At 46.5% G+C, this 21,151-nt stretch overlaps 1 protein-coding gene across 1 annotated transcript in view; it reads left to right on the forward strand.

Moving 5' to 3' along the window:
* LOC110512086 (bone morphogenetic protein receptor type-2-like) overlaps window positions 1–21,151 on the forward strand; it is a 59,949-nt gene that overhangs the window by 19,735 nt on the left and 19,063 nt on the right. Inside the window, exons 2-7 of the mRNA XM_090206954.1 lie at window positions 1,648–1,833; window positions 7,780–7,959; window positions 11,904–12,008; window positions 12,105–12,196; window positions 17,532–17,762; window positions 19,315–19,429. Coding sequence (XP_090063080.1) covers window positions 1,648–1,833; window positions 7,780–7,959; window positions 11,904–12,008; window positions 12,105–12,196; window positions 17,532–17,762; window positions 19,315–19,429 — 909 coding nt within the window. The remainder of the gene's footprint in view (window positions 1–1,647; window positions 1,834–7,779; window positions 7,960–11,903; window positions 12,009–12,104; window positions 12,197–17,531; window positions 17,763–19,314; window positions 19,430–21,151) is intronic.

Here is a 21,151-nt window from a genome sequence, read left to right on the forward strand (position 1 = left end):
TAGGAGGAGGAGGACCAGGGTTAATGTAGTAGGAGGAGGAGGACCAGGGTTAATGTAGTAGAGGGAGGAGGACCAGGGTTAATGTAGTAGTAGGAGGAGGAGGAGGACCAGGGTTAATGTAGTAGGAGGGGGAGGACCAGGGTTAATGTAGTAGGAGGAGGACCAGGGTTAATGTAGTAGGAGGAGGAGGAGGACCAGGGTTAATGTAGTAGGGGGAGGAGGACCAGGGTTAATGTAGTAGTAGGAGGAGGAGGAGGACCAGGGTTAATGTAGTAGGAGGAGGAGGAGGACCAGGGTTAGGGTTAGTGGAATACAGTAGACCACAGTAGACCAGGGTTAATGTAGTAGTGGGTCTGGAATACAGTAGACCAGGGTTAATGTTGTAGTGGGTCTGGAATACAGTAGCCCAGGGTTAATGTAGTAGTGGGTCTGGAATACAGTAGACCAGGGTTAATGTATTAGTGGGTCTGGATTACAGTAGACCAGGGTTAATGTAGTAGTGGGTCTGGATTACAGTAGACCAGGGTTAATGTATTAGTGGGTCTGGATTACAGTAGACCAGGGTTAATGTATTAGTGGGTCTGGATTACAGTAGACCAGGGTTAATGTAGTAGTAGTGGGTCTGGATTACAGTAGACCAGGGTTAATGTAGTAGTGGGTCTGGATTACAGTAGACCAGGGTTAATGTATTAGTGGGTCTGGAATACAGTAGACCAGGGTTAATGTAGTACTGTAGTGATTAGAGAAAAGATGGGTTGGCGGTGGGGGGAGGTCGGGGGGGGGCTGTAGTGGTCTGATTAGAGATGGGTTGGTGGTAGGGGGAGGTCGGGGGGAGGCTGTAGTGGTCTGATTAGAGATGGGTTGGTGGTAGGGGGAGGCTGTAGTGGTCTGATTAGAGAAGAGATGGGTTGGTGGTAGGGGGAGGCTATAGTGGTCTGATTAGAGATGGGTTGGTGGTAGGGGGAGGTCGGGGGGAGGCTGTAGTGGTCTGATTAGAGATGGGTTGGTGGTAGGGGGAGGTCGGGGGGAGGCTGTAGTGGTCTGATTAGAGATGGGTTGGTGGTAGGGGGAGGCTGTAGTGGTCTGATTAGAGAAGAGATGGGTTGGTGGTGGGGGGAGGTCGGGGGGAGGCTGTAGTGGTCTGATTAGAGAAGAAATGGGTTGGTGGTAGGGGGAGGTCGGGGGGAGGCTGTAGTGGTCTGATTAGAGAAGAAATGGGTTGGTGGTGGGGGGAGGTCGGGGGGGGGGGCTGTAGTGGTCTGATTAGAGATGGGTTGGTGGTCGGGGGAGGTCGGGGGGAGGCTGTAGTGGTCTGATTAGAGATGGGTTGGTGGTCGGGGGGAGGTTGGAGTGGTCTGATTAGAGAAGAAATGGGTTGGTGGTGGGGGGAGGTCGGGGGGAGGTTGGAGTGGTCTGATTAGAGATGGGTTGGTGGTGGGGGGAGGTCGGGGGGGGGGGGCTGTAGTGGTCTGATTAGAGAAGAAATGGGTTGGTGGTGGGGGAGGTTGGAGTGGTCTGATTAGAGAAGAGATGGGTTGGTGGTAGGGGGAGGTTGTTGTGGTCGGATTGCGTGCTGTCTCATGTGTTTCTTGAGAGCCATCTCTGTTTGCTGAATGAGGAATGAATACCGCCCCTCCTCCCCCTCAGCTGACCAGCAGAAGGAGAGGGAGTGTGCCTTCACTGAGCAGCAGCAGCAGTGGGAGATGGAGCGCGTGGCGGTGGGGGAGGGACGGGTTTCCCCCGAGAACACCACAATCCACTGCTCGAAAGGATCTCACTGCTTTGGCCTCTGGGAGAAGAGTCCTCCTGGAGACGTCAGGCTGGTCAAACAAGGTGACAGTCTGCAACTAACCCTAACCTAGCACCACACACACAGTCTACAACTAACCCAGCACCACACACAGTCTACAACTAACCCAGCACCACACACAGTCTACAACTAACCCAGCACCACACACACAGTCTACAACTAACCCAGCACCACACACAGTCTACAACTAACCCAGCACCACACACAGTCTACAACTAACCCTAACCCAGCACCACACACACAGTCTACAACTAACCCAGCACCACACACACAGTCTACAACTAACCCAGCACCACACACAGTCTACAACTAACCCAGCACCACACACAGTCTACAACTAACCCAGCACCACACACACAGTCTACAACTAACCCTAACCCAGCACCACACAGTCTACAACTAACACATCATCAGTCTACAACTAACCCTAACCCAGCACCAAACACACAGTCTACAACTAACCCAGCACCACACACACAGTCTACAACTAACCCAGCACCACACACAGTCTACAACTAACCCAGCACCACACACAGTCTACAACTAACCCAGTACCACACACACAGTGTACAACTAACCCTAACCCAGCACCATAAACAGTCTACAACTAACCCAGCACCACACAGTCTACAACTAACCCAGCACCACACAGTCTACAACTAACCCTAACCCAGCACCACACACAGTCTACAACTAACCCTAACCCAGCACCACACAGTCTACAACTAACCCAGCACCACACACAGTCTACAACTAACCCAGCACCACAACTAACCTAGCACCACATACAGTCTACAACTAACCCAGCACCACACACAGTCTACAACTAACCCAGCACTACACAGTCTACAACTAACCCTAACCCAGCACCACACACAGTCTACAACTAACCCTAACCCAGCACCACACAGTCTACAACTAACCCAGCACCACACACAGTCTACAACTAACCCAGCACCACAACTAACCTAGCACCACATACAGTCTACAACTTACCCAGCACCACACACAGTCTACAACTAACCCAGCACCACACACAGTCTACAACTAACCCAGCACCTCACACACAGTCTACAACTAACCCAGTACCACACACACAGTCTACATCTAACCCAGTACCACACACACAGTCTACAACTAACCCTAACCCAGCACCACACAAAGTCTGCAACTAACCTAGCACCACAGCTAACCTAGCATCACATACAGTCTACAACTAACCCAGCACCACACAGTCTACAACATACCCTAACCCAGCACCACACACAGTCTACAACTAACCCAGCACCACACAGAGTCTACAACTAACCCAGCACCACACAGTCTACAACTAACCCAGCACCACACACAGTCTACAACTAACCCAGCACCACACACAGTCTACAACTAACCCAGCACCACACACAGTCTACAACTAACCCAGCACCACACACAGTCTACAACTAACCCAGCACCACACACAGTCTACAACTAACCCAGGACCACACACACAGTCTACAACTAACCTAGCACCCCACACAGTCTACAACTAACCCAGCACCACACACAGTCTACAACTAACCCAGCACCACACACAGTCTACAACTAACCCAGCACCGCACACAGTCTACAACTAACCCAGCACCACACACAGTCTACAACTAACCCAGCACCACACACAGTCTACAACTAACCCAGCACCACACACAGTCTACAACTAACCCAGCACCACACACAGTCTACAACTAACCCAGCACCTCACACACAGTCTACAACTAACCCAGTACCACACACACAGTCTACATCTAACCCAGTACCACACACACAGTCTACAACTAACCCTAACCCAGCACCACACAAAGTCTGCAACTAACCTAGCACCACAGCTAACCTAGCATCACATACAGTCTACAACTAACCCAGCACCACACAGTCTACAACATACCCTAACCCAGCACCACACACAGTCTACAACTAACCCAGCACCACACAGAGTCTACAACTAACCCAGCACCACACAGTCTACAACTAACCCAGCACCACACACAGTCTACAACTAACCCAGCACCACACACAGTCTACAACTAACCCAGCACCACACACAGTCTACAACTAACCCAGCACCACACACAGTCTACAACTAACCCAGCACCACACACAGTCTACAACTAACCCAGGACCACACACACAGTCTACAACTAACCTAGCACCCCACACAGTCTACAACTAACCCAGCACCACACACAGTCTACAACTAACCCAGCACCACACACAGTCTACAACTAACCCAGCACCGCACACAGTCTACAACTAACCCAGCACCACACACAGTCTACAACTAACCCAGCACCACACACAGTCTACAACTAACCCAGCACCACACACAGTCTACAACTAACCTAGCACCACACAGTCTACAACTAACCCTAACCCAGCACCACACACAGTCTACAACTAACCTAGCACCACACACCGTCTACAACTAACCCAGCACCACACAGTCTACAACTAACCCAGCACCACACAGTCTACAACTAACCCTAACCCAGCACCACACACAGTCTACAACTAACCTAGCACCACACACAGTCTACAACTAACCCAGCACCACACACAGTCTACAACTAACCCTAACCCAGCACCACACACAGTCTACAACTAACCTAGCACCACACAGTCTACAACTAACCCAGCACCACACACAGTCTACAACTAACCCAGCACTACACACAGTCTACAACTAACCCAAACCCAGCACCACACACAGTCTACAACTAACCCAGCACCACACACAGTCTACAACTAATCCTAACCCAGCACTACACACAGTCTACAACTAACCCTAACCCAGCACCAAATACAGTCTACAACTAACCATAACCCAGCACCACACACACAGTCTACAACTAACCCTAACCCAGCACCACACACACAGTCTACAACTAGCCCTAACCCAGCACCACACACAGTCTACAATTAACCCAGCACCACACACAGTCTACAACTAACCCAGCACCACACACAGTCTACAACTAACCCTAACCCAGCACCACACATTCTACAACTAACACATCATCACAGTCTACAACTAACCCTAACCCAGCACCAAACACAGTCTACAACTAACCTAGCACCACACACAGTCTACAACTAACCCAGCACCACACACAGTCTACAACTAACCCAGCACCACACAGTCTACAACTAACCCTAACCCGGCACCACACAGTCTACAACTAACCCATCATCACACACATTCTACAACTAACCCTAACCCAGCACCAAACACAGTCTACAACTAACCATAACCCAGCACCACACACACAGTCTACAACTAACCCAGCACCACACACAGTCTACAACTAACCCAGCACCACACAGTCTACAACTAACCCTAACCCAGCACCACACACAGTCTACAACTAACCTAGCACCACACACAGTCTACAACTAACCCAGCACCACACACAGTCTACAACTAACCCAGCACCACACACAGTCTACAACTTTCCCAGCACCACACACAGTCTACAACTAACCCAGCACCACACACAGTCTACAACTAACCCAGCACCACACAGTCTACAACTAACCCTAACCCAGCACCACACACAGTCTACAACTAACCTAGCACCACACAGTCTACAACTAACCCAGCACTACACACAGTCTACAACTAACCCTAACCCAGCACCACACACAGTCTACAACTAATCCTAACCCAGCACTACACACAGTCTACAACTAACCCTAACCCAGCACCAAACACAGTCTACAACTAACCATAACCCAGCACCACACACACAGTCTACAACTAACACATCATCACAGTCTACAACTAACCCTAACCCAGCACCAAACACAGTCTACAACTAACCTAGCACCACACACAGTCTACAACTAACCCAGCACCACACACAGTCTACAACTAACCCAGCACCACACAGTCTACAACTAACCCTAACCCGGCACCACACAGTCTACAACTAACCCATCATCACACACATTCTACAAGCAACCCTAACCCAGCACCAAACACAGTCTACAACTAACCATAACCCAGCACCACACACACAGTCTACAACTAACCCAGCACCACACACAGTCTACAACTAACCCAGCACCACACAGTCTACAACTAACCCTAACCCAGCACCACACACAGTCTACAACTAACCTAGCACCACACACAGTCTACAACTAACCCAGCACCACACACAGTCTACAACTAACCCAGCACCACACACAGTCTACAACTAACCCAGCACCACACACAGTCTACAACTAACCCAGCACCACACACAGTCTACAACTAACCCAGCACCACACACAGTCTACAACTAACCCAGCACCACACACAGTCTACAACTAACCTAGCACCACACACAGTCTACAACTAACCCAGCACCACACATAGTCTACAACTAACCCTAACCCAGCACCACACACAGTCTACAACTAACCTAGCACCACACAGTCTACAACTAACCCAGCACCACACACAGTCTACAACTAACCCAGCACTACACACAGTCTACAACTAACCCTAACCCAGCACCACACACAGTCTACAACTAACCCAGCACCACACACAGTCTACAACTAATCCTAACCCAGCACTACACACAGTCTACAACTAACCCTAACCCAGCACCAAACACAGTCTACAACTAACCATAACCCAGCACCACACACACAGTCTACAACTAACCCTAACCCAGCACCACACACACAGTCTACAACTAGCCCTTACCCAGCACCACACACAGTCTACAACTAACCCAGCACCACACACAGTCTACAACTAACCCTGCACCACACACAGTCTACAACTAACCCAGCACCACACACAGTCTACAACTAACCCTAACCCAGCACCACACAGTCTACAACTAACACATCATCACAGTCTACAACTAACCCTAACCCAGCACCAAACACAGTCTACAACTAACCTAGCACCACACACAGTCTACAACTAACCCAGCACCACACACAGTCTACAACTAACCCAGCACCACACAGTCTACAACTAACCCTAACCCGGCACCACACAGTCTACAACTAACCCATCATCACACACAGTCTACAACTAACCCTAACCCAGCACCAAACACAGTCTACAACTAACCCTAACCCAGCACCACACACACAGTCTACAACTAACCCAGCACCACACACAGTCTACAACTAACCCAGCATCACACACAGTCTACAACTAATCCTAACCCAGCACTACACACAGTCTACAACTAACCCTAACCCAGCACCACACACAGTGTACAACTAACCCAGCACCACACACAGTGTACAACTAACCCAGCACCACACACACAGTCTACAACTAGCCCTAACCCAGCACCACACACAGTCTGCAACTAACCCTAACCCAGCACCACACACAGTCTACAACTAACCCAGCACCACACACAGTCTACAACTAACCCAGCACCACACACAGTCTACAACTAACCCTAACCCAGCACCACACACAGTCTACAACTAACCCATCATCACAGTGTACAACTAACCCAGCACCACACACACAGTCTACAACTAACCCTAACCCAGCACCACACACAGTCTACAACTAACCCTAACCCAGCACCACACACAGTCTACAACTAGCCATAACCCAGCACCACACACAGTCCACAACTAACCCAGCACCACACACAGTCCACAACTAACCCTAATCCAGCACCACACACAGTCCACAACTAACCCTAATCCAGCACCACACACACATGATTCCATATGTGTTATTTAATATTTCTGATGTCTTCAGTACTAGTCTACAATGTAGAAAATAGTCAAATTAAAGAAAACCCCTGTATTGAGTAGGTGTGTCCAGACTGTTGACTGGTACTGTGTATGAATTCTCTCCCCGGGACATCTGCCTGCTGGATCAGCAAGGTCCACTGAAGCACAGAAATACTGCCTCTCTTTCTCCCCATCACTTCATCTCCCCTCCCTCCTGTCACCTCTAGGTTGTTGGACTCACCTTGGCGACCAGCAGGAGTGTCGGGACGACCGTTGCGTGGTAACCAACCTGCCTCCTCAGATCCAGAATGGGACGTATCACTTCTGCTGCTGTAGTACTGACATGTGTAACGTCAACTTCACTGAGGACTTTCCTCTGCCTAGTCCCACTACAGCCCAGCCGCTATGTAAGTTAACCTAACCCTAACCTCTGACCCTAACCGTTCTCCCCTGCCCAGTCCCACTACAGCCCAGCCAGTATGTAACTGACATATCCTTTAACCCTGACTCTGTACCGGTACCCCCTGTATATAGCCTCCACATTGACTCTGTACCGGTACCCCCTGTATATAGCCTCCACATTGACTCTGTACCGGTACCCCCTGTATATAGCCTCCACATTGACTCTGTACCGGTACCCCCTGTATATAGTCTCCACATTGACTCTGTACTGGTACCCCCTGTATATAGCCTCCACATTGACTCTGTACTGGTACCCCCTGTATATAGCCTCCACATTGACTCTGTACTGGTACCCCCTGTATATAGCCTCCACATTGACTCTGTAACGGTACCCCCTGTATATAGCCTCCACATTGACTCTGTACTGGTACCCCCTGTATATAGCCTCCACATTGACTCTGTACCGTAACACCCTGTATATAGTCTCCACATTGACTCTGTACCGGTACCCCCTGTATATAGCCTCCACATTGACTCTGTACCGGTACCCCCTGTATATAGCCTCCACATTGACTCTGTACCGGTACCCCCTGTATATAGCCTCCACATTGACTCTGTACCGGTACCCCCTGTATATAGCCTCCACATTGACTCTGTACCGTAACACCCTGTATATAGTCTCCACATTGACTCTGTACCGGTACCCCCTGTATATAGCCTCCACATTGACTCTGTACCGGTACCCCCTGTATATAGCCTCCACATTGACTCAGCCACGTTTCATCTTCAATGCCCTTGCTGATGGAAGGAGGTTTTCACTCAAAATCTCACGATACATGGCCCCATTCATTCTTTCTTTTACACGGATCAGTTGTCCTGGTCCCTTTGCAGAAAAACAGCCCCAAAGCATGATGTTTCCAACCCCATGCTTCACAGTAGGTTTGGTGTTCTTTGGATTCAACTCAGCATTCTTTGTCCTCCAAACACGACGAGTTGAGTTTTTACCAAAAAGTTATATTTTGGTTTCAACTGACCATATGACATTCTCCCAATCTTCTTCTGGATCATCCAAATGCTCTCTAGCAAACTTCAGATGGGCCTGGACATGTACTGGCTTAAGCAGGGGGACACGTCTGGCACTGCAGGATTTGAGTTCCTGGCGGCGTAGTGTGTAACTGATGGTAGGCTTTGTTACTTTGGTCCCAGCTCTCTGCAGGTCATTCACTAGGTCCCCCCGTGTGGTTCTGGGATTTTTGCTCACCGTTCTTGTGATCACTTTGACCCCACGGGGTGAGATCTTGCGTGGAGCCCCAGATCGAGGGAGATTATCAGTGGTCTTGTATGTCTTCCATTTCCTAATGATTGCTCCCACAGTTGATTTCTTCAAACCAAGCTGCTTACCTATTGCAGATTCAGTCTTCCCAGCCTGGTGCAGGTCTACAATTTTGTTTTGGGTGTCCTTTGACAGCTCTTTGGTCTTGGCCATAGTGGAGTTTGGAGTGTGACTGTTTGAGGTTGTGGACAGGTGTCTTTTATACTGATAACAAGTTCAAACAGGTGCCATTAATACAGGTAACGAGTGGAAGACAGAGGAGCCTCTTAAAGAAGAAGTTACAGGTCTGTGAGAGCCAGAAATCTTGCTTGTTTGTAGGTGACCAAATACTTATTTTCCACCATAATTTGCAAATAAATTCATAAATTCTGGATTTTTTTTCCTCATTTTGTCTGTCATAGTTGAAGTGTACCTATGATGAATTACAGGCCTCTCTCATCTTTTTAAGTGGGAGAACTTGCACAATTGGTGGCTGACTAAATACCTTTTTGCCCCACTGTATCTACACCTGGTGGTTAAGGGCTGGTCAGTCAGCATTTCACTGTGAGGTCTACACCTGTTGGTTAAGGGCTGGTCAGTCAGCATTTCACTGTGAGGTCTACACCTGTTGGTTAAGGGCTTGTCAGTCGGCATTTCACTGTGAGGTCTACACCTGTTGGTTAAGGGCTGGTCAGTCAGCATTTCACTGTGAGGTCTACACCTGGTGGTTAAGGGCTGGTCAGTCTGCATTTCACTGTGAGGTCTACACCTGGTGGTTAAGGGCTGGTCAGTCTGCATTTCACTGTGAGGTCTACACCTGGTGGTTAAGGGCTGGTCAGTCAGCATTTCACTGTGAGGTCTACACCTGTTGGTTAAGGGCTGGTTCAACACACTCACCCTGAGGCTGATACTGAGAGACTGACATCATGCTGTAGAGAGGTGGTTCAACACACTCACCCTGAGGCTGATACTGAGAGACTGACGTCATGCTGTAGAGAGGTTGTTCAACACTCACCCTGAGGCTGATACTAACGTGATGCTATAGAGAGGTGGTTCTACACACTCACCCTGAGGCTGATACTAACGTCATGCTGTAGAGAGGTGGTTCTCAGCTCCAGACCTCCAGTACCACCCGCCACAACAGTACACATTAACGTAGTCCCAGACATGCACACCTGAGTCAACTAATCATCAAGCCCTCCATGAGTTGAACAAGGTGTGCCTGTTCAGGGCCACATTAATGTGTTCTGTTGGGGCTGGGGGTACAGGAGGACTGGAGCCTGTTCAGGGCCACATTAATGTGTTCTGTTGGGGGTACAGGAGGACTGGAGCCTGTTCAGGGCCACATTAATGTGTTCTGTTGGGGCTGGGGGTACAGGAGGACTGGAGCCTGTTCAGGGCCACATTAATGTGTTCTGTTGGGGCTGGGGGTACAGGAGGACTGGAGCCTGTTCAGGGCCACATTAATGTGTTCTGTTGGGGGTACAGCAGGACTGGAGCCTGTTCAGGGCCACATTATTGTGTTCTGTTGGAGGACTGGAGCCTGTTCAGGGCCACATTATTGTGTTCTGTTGGGGGTACATGAGGACTGGAGCCTGTTCAGGGCCACATTAATGTGTTCTGTTGGGGCTGGGGGTACAGGAGGACTGGAGCCTGTTCAGGGCCACATTATTGTGCTCTGTTGGGGGTACAGGAGGACTGGAGCTATTGAAAAATAAAGGTTTTGGAGAAATTTGATTGAGTGAATGTATGTATTGGTTTATTTTGATAAGAGATGAACATGTCATGAATTGAAGGTTATTTGTTGATGTAAAAATGAATCACTTTTAATGTTATCAGATTTGGGTCGCAATATATTCTTGTGACTAACCCATGACCTCTAACCTATAGACAGACTAACAGGTTGTTTATGTCCTGCTGTAGACCACCAGAATACTACCAGGTTAGAGACAGACTAACAGGTTGTTTATGTCCTGCTGTAGACCACCAGAATACTACCAGGTTAGAGACAGACTAACAGGTTGTTTATGTCCTGCTGTAGACCACCAGAATACTACCAGGTTAGAGACAGACTAACAGGTTGTTTATGTCCTGCTGTAGACCACCAGAATACTACCAGGTTAGAGACAGACTAACAGGTTGTTTATGTCCTGCTGTAGACCACCAGAATACTACCAGGTTAGAGACGGAGACTAACAGGTTGTTTATGTCCTGCTGTAGACCACCAGAATACTACCAGGTTAGAGACGGAGACTAACAGGTTGTTTATGTCCTGCTGTAGACCACCAGAATACTGCCAGGTTAGAGACAGACTAACAGGTTGTTTATGTCCTGCTGTAGACCACCAGAATACTACCAGGTTAGAGACAGACTAACAGGTTGTTTATGTCCTGCTGTAGACCACCAGAATACTACCAGGTTAGAGACGGAGACTAACAGGTTGTTTATGTCCTGCTGTAGACCACCAGAATACTACCAGGTTAGAGACAGACTAACAGGTTGTTTATGTCCTGCTGTAGACCACCAGAATACTACCAGGTTAGAGACAGACTAACAGGTTGTTTATGTCCTGCTGTAGACCACCAGAATACTACCAGGTTAGAGACAGACTAACAGGTTGTTTATGTCCTGCTGTAGACAACCAGTTGCAGTGTGAAGAGACCATAGTCATCTCCTTGGCTGTTGTCTCTGTGCTGGCTGTCATCATCTTTGCTGCCTTCTTCGGTTACCGCATGATGCACAGTGAGTAACCATGGTGATAACCAGACAATAATATGACGCTTATCTCTGTTTATCCCCGTGACCTAAGCCTCTGTCTGACTGTGTATGTATTCTCAGGAGTTGGTAAACAGGGCCTTCATAATCTCAACATGATGGAGGGAGCTGGTTCTGAGAGCTCTCTGGACCTGGACAACCTCAAACAACTGGAGGTCAGATGGCTACAGCTACTACAGTTATTACAGTTACTACAGCTACTACAGTTATTACCGCTACTACAGTTATTACAGTTATTACAGTTACTACAGTTATTATAGTTGTTACAGTTATTACAGCTGCTACAGCTACTACAGTAATTATAGTTATTACAGCTACTACAGCTATTACAGCTACTACAGTTATTACAGTTGCTACAGCTACTACAGTTATGACAGTTATTACAGCTACTACAGTTATTACAGTTATTACAGCTACTACAGTTATTACAGTTGCTACAGCTACTACAGTTATTATAGTTATTACAGTTATTACAGCTGCTACAGCTACTACAGTTACTACAGTTATTATAATTATTACAGCTACTACAGTTGTTACAGTTGCTACAGCTACTACGGTTATTACAGTTGCTACAGCTACTACAGTTATTACAGTTATTACCGCTGCTACAGTTATTACAGTTATTACAGTTACTACAGCTACTACAGTTACTACAGTTATTATAGTTGTTACAGTTATTACAGCTGCTACAGCTACTACAGTTACTACAGTTATTACAGCTACTACAGTTATTACAGTTACTACAGCTACTACAGTTGCTACAGTTACTACAGTTATTACAGTTACTACAGTTATTACAGTTACTACAGTTATTACAGTTACTACAGCTACTACAGTTGCTACAGTTACTACAGTTATTACAGTTACTACAGCTACTATAGTTATTACAGTTATTACAGCTGCTACAGCTACTGCAGTTACTACAGTTATTATAGTTATTACAGCTACTACAGTTATTACAGCTGCTACAGTTATTACAGTTGCTACAGCTACTACGGTTATTACAGTTGCTACAGCTACTACAGTTATTACAGTTATTACTGCTGCTACAGATATTACAGTTGTTACAGTTACTACAGTTATTACAGTTATTATAGTTGTTACAGTTATTACAGCTGCTACAGCTGCTACAGTTACTACAGTTATTACAGCTACTACAGTTATTACAGTTGCTACAGCTACTACGGTTATTACAGCTGCTACAGTTACTACAGTTATTACAGTTATTACAGTTATTACAGCTACTACAGTTATTACAGTTACTACAGCTACTACAGTTGCTACAGTTACTACAGTTATTACAGTTATTACAGTTACTACAGTTATTACAGCCATCGATAAGAAACATTACTGTGCAGCCGTATTCATTGATCTGGCCAAGGCTTTCGACTCTGTCAATCACCACATCCTCATCGGCAGACTCGACAGCCTTGGTTTCTCAAATGATTGCCTCGCCTGGTTCACCAACTACTTCTCTGATAGAGTTCAGTGTGTCAAATCGGAGGGTCTGCTGTCCGGACCTCTGGCAGTCTCTATGGGGGTGCCACAGGGTTCAATTCTTGGACCGACTCTCTTCTCTGTATACATCAATGAGGTCGCTCTTGCTGCTGGTGAGTCTCTGATCCACCTCTACGCAGACGACACCATTCTGTATACTTCTGGCCCTTCTTTGGACACTGTGTTAACAACCCTCCAGGCAAGCTTCAATGCCATACAACTCTCCTTCCGTGGCCTCCAATTGCTCTTAAATACAAGTAAAACTAAATGCATGCTCTTCAACCGATCGCTACCTGCACCTGCCCTCCTGTCCAACATCACTACTCTGGACGGCTCTGACTTAGAATACGTGGACAACTACAAATACTTAGGTGTCTGGTTAGACTGTAAACTCTCCTTCCAGACCCATATCAAACATCTCCAATCCAAAGTAAAATCTAGAATTGGCTTCCTATTTCGCAACAAAGCATCCTTCACTCATGCTGCCAAACATACCCTTGTAAAACTGACCATCCTACCAATCCTCGACTTTGGCGATGTCATTTACAAAATAGCCTCCAATACCCTACTCAACAAATTGGATGCAGTCTATCACAGTTCAATCCGTTTTGTCACCAAAGCCCCATATACTACCCACCATTGCGACCTGCACGCTCTCGTTGGCTGGCCCTCGCTTCATACTCGTCGCCAAACCCACTGGCTCCATGTCATCTACAAGACCCTGCTAGGTAAAGTCCCCCCTTATCTCAGCTCGCTGGTCACCATTGTATCTCCCACCTGTAGCACACGCTCCAGCAGGTATATCTCTCTAGTCACCCCCAAAACCAATTCTTTCTTTGGCCGCCTCTCCTTCCAGTTCTCTGCTGCCAATGACTGGAACGAACTACAAAAATCTCTGAAACTGGAAACACTTATCTCCCTCACTAGCTTTAAGCACCAACTGTCAGAGCAGCTCACAGATTACTGCACCTGTACATAGCCCACCTATAATTTAGCCCAAACAACTACCTCTTTCCCTACTGTATTTAATTTATTTATTTATTTTGCTCCTTTGCACCCCATTATTTTTATTTCTACTTTGCACTTTCTCCCACTGCAAATCTCCCATTCCAGTGTTTTACTTGCTATATTGTATTTACTTTGCCACCATGGCCTTTTTTGCCTTTGCCTCCCTTATCTCACCTCATTTGCTCACATCGTATATAGACTTGTTTATACTGTATTATTGACTGTATGTTTGTTTTACTCCATGTGTAACTCTGTGTCGTTGTATGTGTCGAACTGCTTTGCTTTATCTTGGCCAGGTCGCAATTGTAAATGAGAACTTGTTCTCAACTTGCTTACCTGGTTAAATAAAGGTGAAATAAAAAAAAATATTAAAAAATTACAGCTACTACAGTTACTACAGTTATTATATTTATTACAGCTACTACAGTTACTACAGTTATGATAGTTATTACAGCTACTACAGTTACTACAGTTATGATAGTTATTACAGCTACTACAGTTACTACAGTTATGATAGTTATTACAGCTACTACAGTTACTACAGTTATGATAGTTATTACAGCTACTACAGTTACTACAGTTATGATAGTTATTACAGCTACTACAGTTACTACAGTTATTATAGCTGCTACAGTTATTACAGTTATTACAGTTGCTACAGTTGCTACAGGTGCTACAGTTGCTACAGTTACTACAGTTGCTACAGTTATTACAGTTATTACAGTTGCTACAGTTATTACAGTTGCTCTAGCTACTACAGTTTACAGTTTCTACAGTTATTACAGCCACCAGTTATTACAGCTGCTACAGTTATTACAGCCGCTACAGTTATTACAGCTGCTACAGTTATTACAGTTACTACAGTTACTACAGTTATTACAGCTACTACAGTTATTACAGCTACTACAGTTATTACAGCTACTACAGCTATTACAGCTACTACAGCTACTACAGCTACTACAGTTATTACAGCTACTACAGTTATTACAGCTACTACAGTTATTACAGCTACTACAGCTATTACAGCTACTACAGCTACTACAGCTACTACAGTTATTACAGCTGCTACAGTTATTACAGCTACTACAGTTATTACAGCTACTACAGTTATTACAGCTACTACAGCTACTACAGCTGCTACAAATCAAATCAAATCAAATTGTATTTGTCACATGCACATGGTTAGCAGATGTTAATGCGAGTGTAGCGAAATGCTTGTGCTTCTAGTTCCGACAATGCAGTAATAACCAACAAGTAATCTAGCTAACAATTCCAAAACTACTACCTTATAGACACAAGTGTAAGGGGATAAAGAATATGTACATAAAGATATATGAATGAGTGATGGTACAGAGCGGCATAGGCAAGATACAGTAGATGGTATTGAGTGCAGTATATACATATGAGATGAGTATGTAAACAAAGTGGCATAGTTAAAGTGGCTAGTGATACATATATTACATAAAGATGCAGTAGATGATATAGAGTACAGTATATACATATACATATGAGATGAATAATGTAGGGTATGTAAACATTATATTAGGTAGCATTGTTTAAAGTGGCTAGTGATATATTTTACATAATTTCCCATCAATTCCCATTATTAAAGTGGCTGGAGTTGAGTCAGTGTGTTGGCAGCAGCCACTCAATGTTAGTGGTGGCTGTTTAACAGTCTGATGGCCTTGAGATAGAAGCTGTTTTTCAGTCTCTCGGTCCCAGCTTTGATGCACCTGTACTGACCTCGCCTTCTGGATGATAGCGGGGTGAACAGGCAGTGGCTCGGGTGGTTGTTGTCCTTGATGATCTTTATGGCCTTCCTGTGACATCGGGTGGTGTAGTTGTCCTGGAGGGCAGGTAGTTTGCCCCCGGTGATGCGTTGTGCAGATCTCAGCTACTACAGTTATTACAACTATTACCGTTATTGCAGCTGCTACAGTTATTAGTTATTACAGCTATTACAGGTATTACAGCTGCCACAGCTATTACCGTTGTTACAGCTATTACAGCTATTACAGCTGCTACAGTTATTACAGCCATTACAGCTTATACAGTTATTTCAGCAATTACCGTTATAACAGATACTACAGCTATTACGACTGTTACAGTTATTACAGCAACTACATTTATTACAGTTGCTACAGTTATTACAGCTACTACAGTTATTAAGCTACTACAGCTACTACAGTTATTACAGCTGTTAGTTTTTACAGTTAATACAGCTACTACAGCTATTACAGTTATTACAGCTGTTACAGTTATTACAGCTGTTACAGTTATTACAGCTACTACAGTTAGTATAGCTATTGCAGTTATTACAGCTACTACAGTTATTACAGCTGTTACAGTTATTACAGCTACTACAGTTAGTATAGCTATTGCAGTTATTACAGCTGCTACAGTTATTACAGTTACTACAGATGCTACAGTTATTACAGCTATTACAGCTACTTCAGTTATTACAGTTACTACAGCTGCTACAGCTATTCTACCTTATACACATCTACTACAGCTACTACAGCTACTACAGCTATTCTACCTTATACACATCTACTACAGCTACTACAGCTATTCTACCTTATACACATCTACTACAGCTACTACAGCTATTCTACCTTATACACATCTACTACAGCTACTACAGCTACTACAGCTATTCTACCTTATACACATCTACTACAGCTACTACAGCTATTCTACCTTATACACATCTACTACAGCTACTACAGCTACTACAGCTATTCTACCTTATACACATCTACTACAGCTACTACAGCTATTCTACCTTATACACATCTACTACAGCTACTACAGCTATTCTACCTTATACACATCTACTACAGCTACTACAGCTATTCTACCTTATACACATCTACACCTACCACAGCTGCTGCACATAGAGAGAATCGGTTTGAGGACCAAAATGTAATTGAGATCCAGTCGTCTTTTCGCAATCTTTCTTCTCCCTCTTTTTCTCTCTGTCAGCTGATAGGTCGAGGCCGGTACGGCTCGGTGTTCTGTGGTTCGTTGGACGAGCGACAGGTGGCTGTGAAGGTGTTCAGCTCAGCCAATCGGCAGAACTTCCTGAACGAGTGTTCCATTTATTGTCTCCCCCTGCTGGAGCATGACAACATCGCTCACTTCATCGCTGCCGACGAACGGCTGGGGGCCGAGGGCCGAGTGGAGTACCTTCTGGTCATGGAGTACTACCCCCACGTAAGTACCTTCTACTAGATTCTATTGGTTCCAGACGGCTGGGGGGCGAGTGGAGTACCTTCTACTGGGTTCTACTGGTTCCAGACGGCTGGGGGCCAAGTAGAGTACCTTCTACTGGGTTCTACTGGTTCCAGACGGCTGGGGGCCGAGTGGTGTACCTTCTACTGGATTCTACTGGTTACAGACGGCTGGGGGCCGAGTAGAGTACCTTCTACTGGGTTCTACTGGTTACAGACGGCTGGGGGCCGAGTGGTGTACCTTCTACTGGATTCTACTGGTTACAGACGGCTGGGGGCCGAGTAGAGTACCTTCTACTGGGTTCTACTGGTTCCAGACGGCTGGGGGCCGAGTAGAGTACCTTCTACTGGGTTCTACTGGTTCCAGACGGCTGGGGGCCGAGTAGAGTACCTTCTACTGGTTTCTACTGGTTACAGACGGCTGGGGGCCGAGTAGAGTACCTTCTACTGGTTTCTACTGGTTCCAGACGGCTGGGGGCCGAGTAGAGTACCTTCTACTGGTTTCTACTGGTTCCAGACGGCTGGGGGCCGAGTAGAGTACCTTCTACTGGTTACAGACTGCTGGGGGCCGAGTAGAGTACCTTCTACTGGTTACAGACTGCTGGGGGCCGAGTAGAGTACCTTCTACTGGTTACAGACTGCTGGGGGCCGAGTAGAGTACCTTCTACTGGTTACAGACTGCTGGGGGCCGAGTAGAGTACCTTCTACTGGTTACAGACTGCTGGGGGCCGAGTAGAGTACCTTCTACTGGATTCTACTGGTTACAGACGGCTGGGGGCCGAGTGGTGTACCTTCTACTGGGTTCTACTGGTTACAGACGGCTGGGGGCCGAGTAGAGTACCTTCTACTGGATTCTACTGGTTACAGACGGCTGGGGGCCGAGTGGTGTACCTTCTACTGGTTTCTACTGGTTCCAGACGGCTTAGGGAGCTGATTCCCTTTTATTTAAAGTGACAAACCACCTCAGCACTGTCTGCTCTCCCCCTCTGTGTCCTGGTGTATTATGATGTATTAATACAGAATATAGATATATATATATCTTTCTCTCTCCAGCTCTATCTCTCAATCTCTCCATCTCTCTCTCTCCCTCCCTCCATCTCTCCCTCACTCCATCTCTCTCTCCCTCCATCTCTCTCTCCCTCCATCTCTCTCTCTCCCTCCATCTCTCTCTCTCCCTCCATCTCTCTCCCTCCTTCCCTCCTCTCTCTCTCTCTCTCTCTCTCTCTCTCTCTCTCTCTCTCTCTCTCTCTCTCTCTCTCTCTCTCTCTCTCTCTCTCTCTCTCTCTCTCTCTCTCTCTCTCTCTCTCTCTCTCTCTCTCTCTCTCTCTCTCTCTCTCTCTCTCTCTCTCTCTCTCTCTCTCTCTCTCTCTCTCTCTCTCTCTCTCTCTCTCTCTCTCTCTCTCTCTCTCTCTCTCTCTCTCTCTCTCTCTCTCTCTCTCTCTCTCTCTCTCTCTCTCTCTCTCTCTCTGTGTCCTGGTGCATTATGATGTATTTATACAGTATATATCCTTCCCTCCTCTCTCTCTCTCTGTCAGGGCTCTTTGTATCGCTATCTGGGCCTGCAGACAGGAGACTGGATGAGTAGCTGTCGTCTGGCCCATTCCATCACCAGAGGCCTGGCCTACCTGCATACTGAGCTGCTTAAAGGAGGTGAGACATCCACCTGACCTCCACGCCCTGTCCACCTGACCTCCAAGCCCTGTCCACCTGACCTCCACGCCCTGTCCACCTGACCTCTGTGGTTCAATGTGGAGTAGTAATGTAGGCATCCTCTGGCTGTGGTTCAATGTGGAGTAGTAATGTAGCCATCCTCTGGCTGTGGTTCAATGTGGAGTAGTAGAGTAGCCATCCTCTGTGGTTCAATGTGGAATAGTAATGTAGCCATCCTCTGGGGTTCAATGTAGAGTAGTAATGTAGCCATCCTCTGTGGTTCAATGTGGAGTAGTAATGTAGCCATCCTCTGGCTGTGGTTCAATGTGGAGTAGTAATGTAGCCATCCTCTGGCTGTGGTTCAATGTGGAGTAGTAATGTAGCCATCCTCTGGCTGTGGTTCAATGTGGAGTAGTAATGTAGCTATCCTCTGTGGTTCAATGTGGAGTAGTAATGTAGCCATCCTCTGTGGTTCAATGTGGAGTTTTAATGTGGCCATCTTCTGGATGTGGTTCAATGTGGAGTAGTAATGGAGCCATCCTCTGTGGTTCAATGTAGAGTAGTAATGTAGCCATCCTCTGGCTGTGGTTCAATGTGGAGTAGTAATGTATCCATCCTCTGGTTGTGGTTCAATGTGGAGTAGTAATGTAGCCATCCTCTGGCTGTGGTTCAATATGGAATAGTAATGTAGCCATCCTCTGTGGTTCAATGTAGAGTAGTAATGTACCCATCCTCTGTGGTTCAATGTAGACTAGTAATGTAGCCATCCTCGCTGTGGTTCAATGTGGAGCAGTAATGTAGCCATCCTCTGGCTGGGTTTCAATGTGGAGTAGTAATGTAGCCATCCTCTGTGGTTCAATGTAGACTAGTAATGTAGCCATCCTCGCTGTGGTTCAATGTGGAGCAGTAATGTACCCATCCTCTGTGGTTCAATGTGGAATAGTAATGTAGCCATCCTCTGTGGTTCAATGTGGAGTAGTAATGTAGCCATCCTCTGGCTGTGGTGCAATGTGTGGTAGTAATGTAGCCATCTTCTGGTTGTGGTTCAATGTAGAATAGTAATGTATCCATCCTCTGGTTGTGGTTCAATGTAGTAATGTAGCCATCCTCTGTGGTTCAATGTGGAGTAGTAATGTAGCCATCCTCTGTGGTTCAATGTGGAGTAGTAATGTGGCCATCCTCTGGCTGTGGTTCAATGTGGAGTAGTAATGTAGCCATCCTCTGGCTGTGGTTCAATGTGGAGTAGTAATGTAGCCATCCTCTGGATGTGGTTCAATGTGGAGTAGTAATGTAGCCATCCTCTGGTTGTGGTTCAATGTGGAGTAGTAATGTAGCCATCCTCTGGCTGTGGTTCAATGTGGAATAGTAATGTAGCCATCCTCTGGGGTTCAATGTAGAGTAGTAATGTAGCCATCCTCTGGCTGAGTTTCAATGTGGAGTAGTAATGGAGCCATCCTCTGTGGTTCAATGTAGAGTAGTAATGTAGCCATCCTCGCTGTGGTTCAATGTGGAGTAGTAATGTAGCCATCCTCTGGCTGTGGTGCAATGTGTGGTAGTAATGTAGCCATCTTCTGGTTGTGGTTCAATGTAGAATAGTAATGTATCCATCCTCTGGTTGTGGTTCAATGTAGTAATGTAGCTATCCTCTGTGGTTCAATGTGGAGTAGTAATGTAGCCACCCTCTGTGGTTCAATGTGGAGTAGTAATGTGGCCATCCTCTGG

This window comes from Oncorhynchus mykiss, chromosome 18, assembly GCF_057628025.1.
Source record: "Oncorhynchus mykiss isolate SJ-2025 chromosome 18, ASM5762802v1, whole genome shotgun sequence".
Lineage (NCBI taxonomy): Eukaryota > Metazoa > Chordata > Actinopteri > Salmoniformes > Salmonidae > Oncorhynchus > Oncorhynchus mykiss.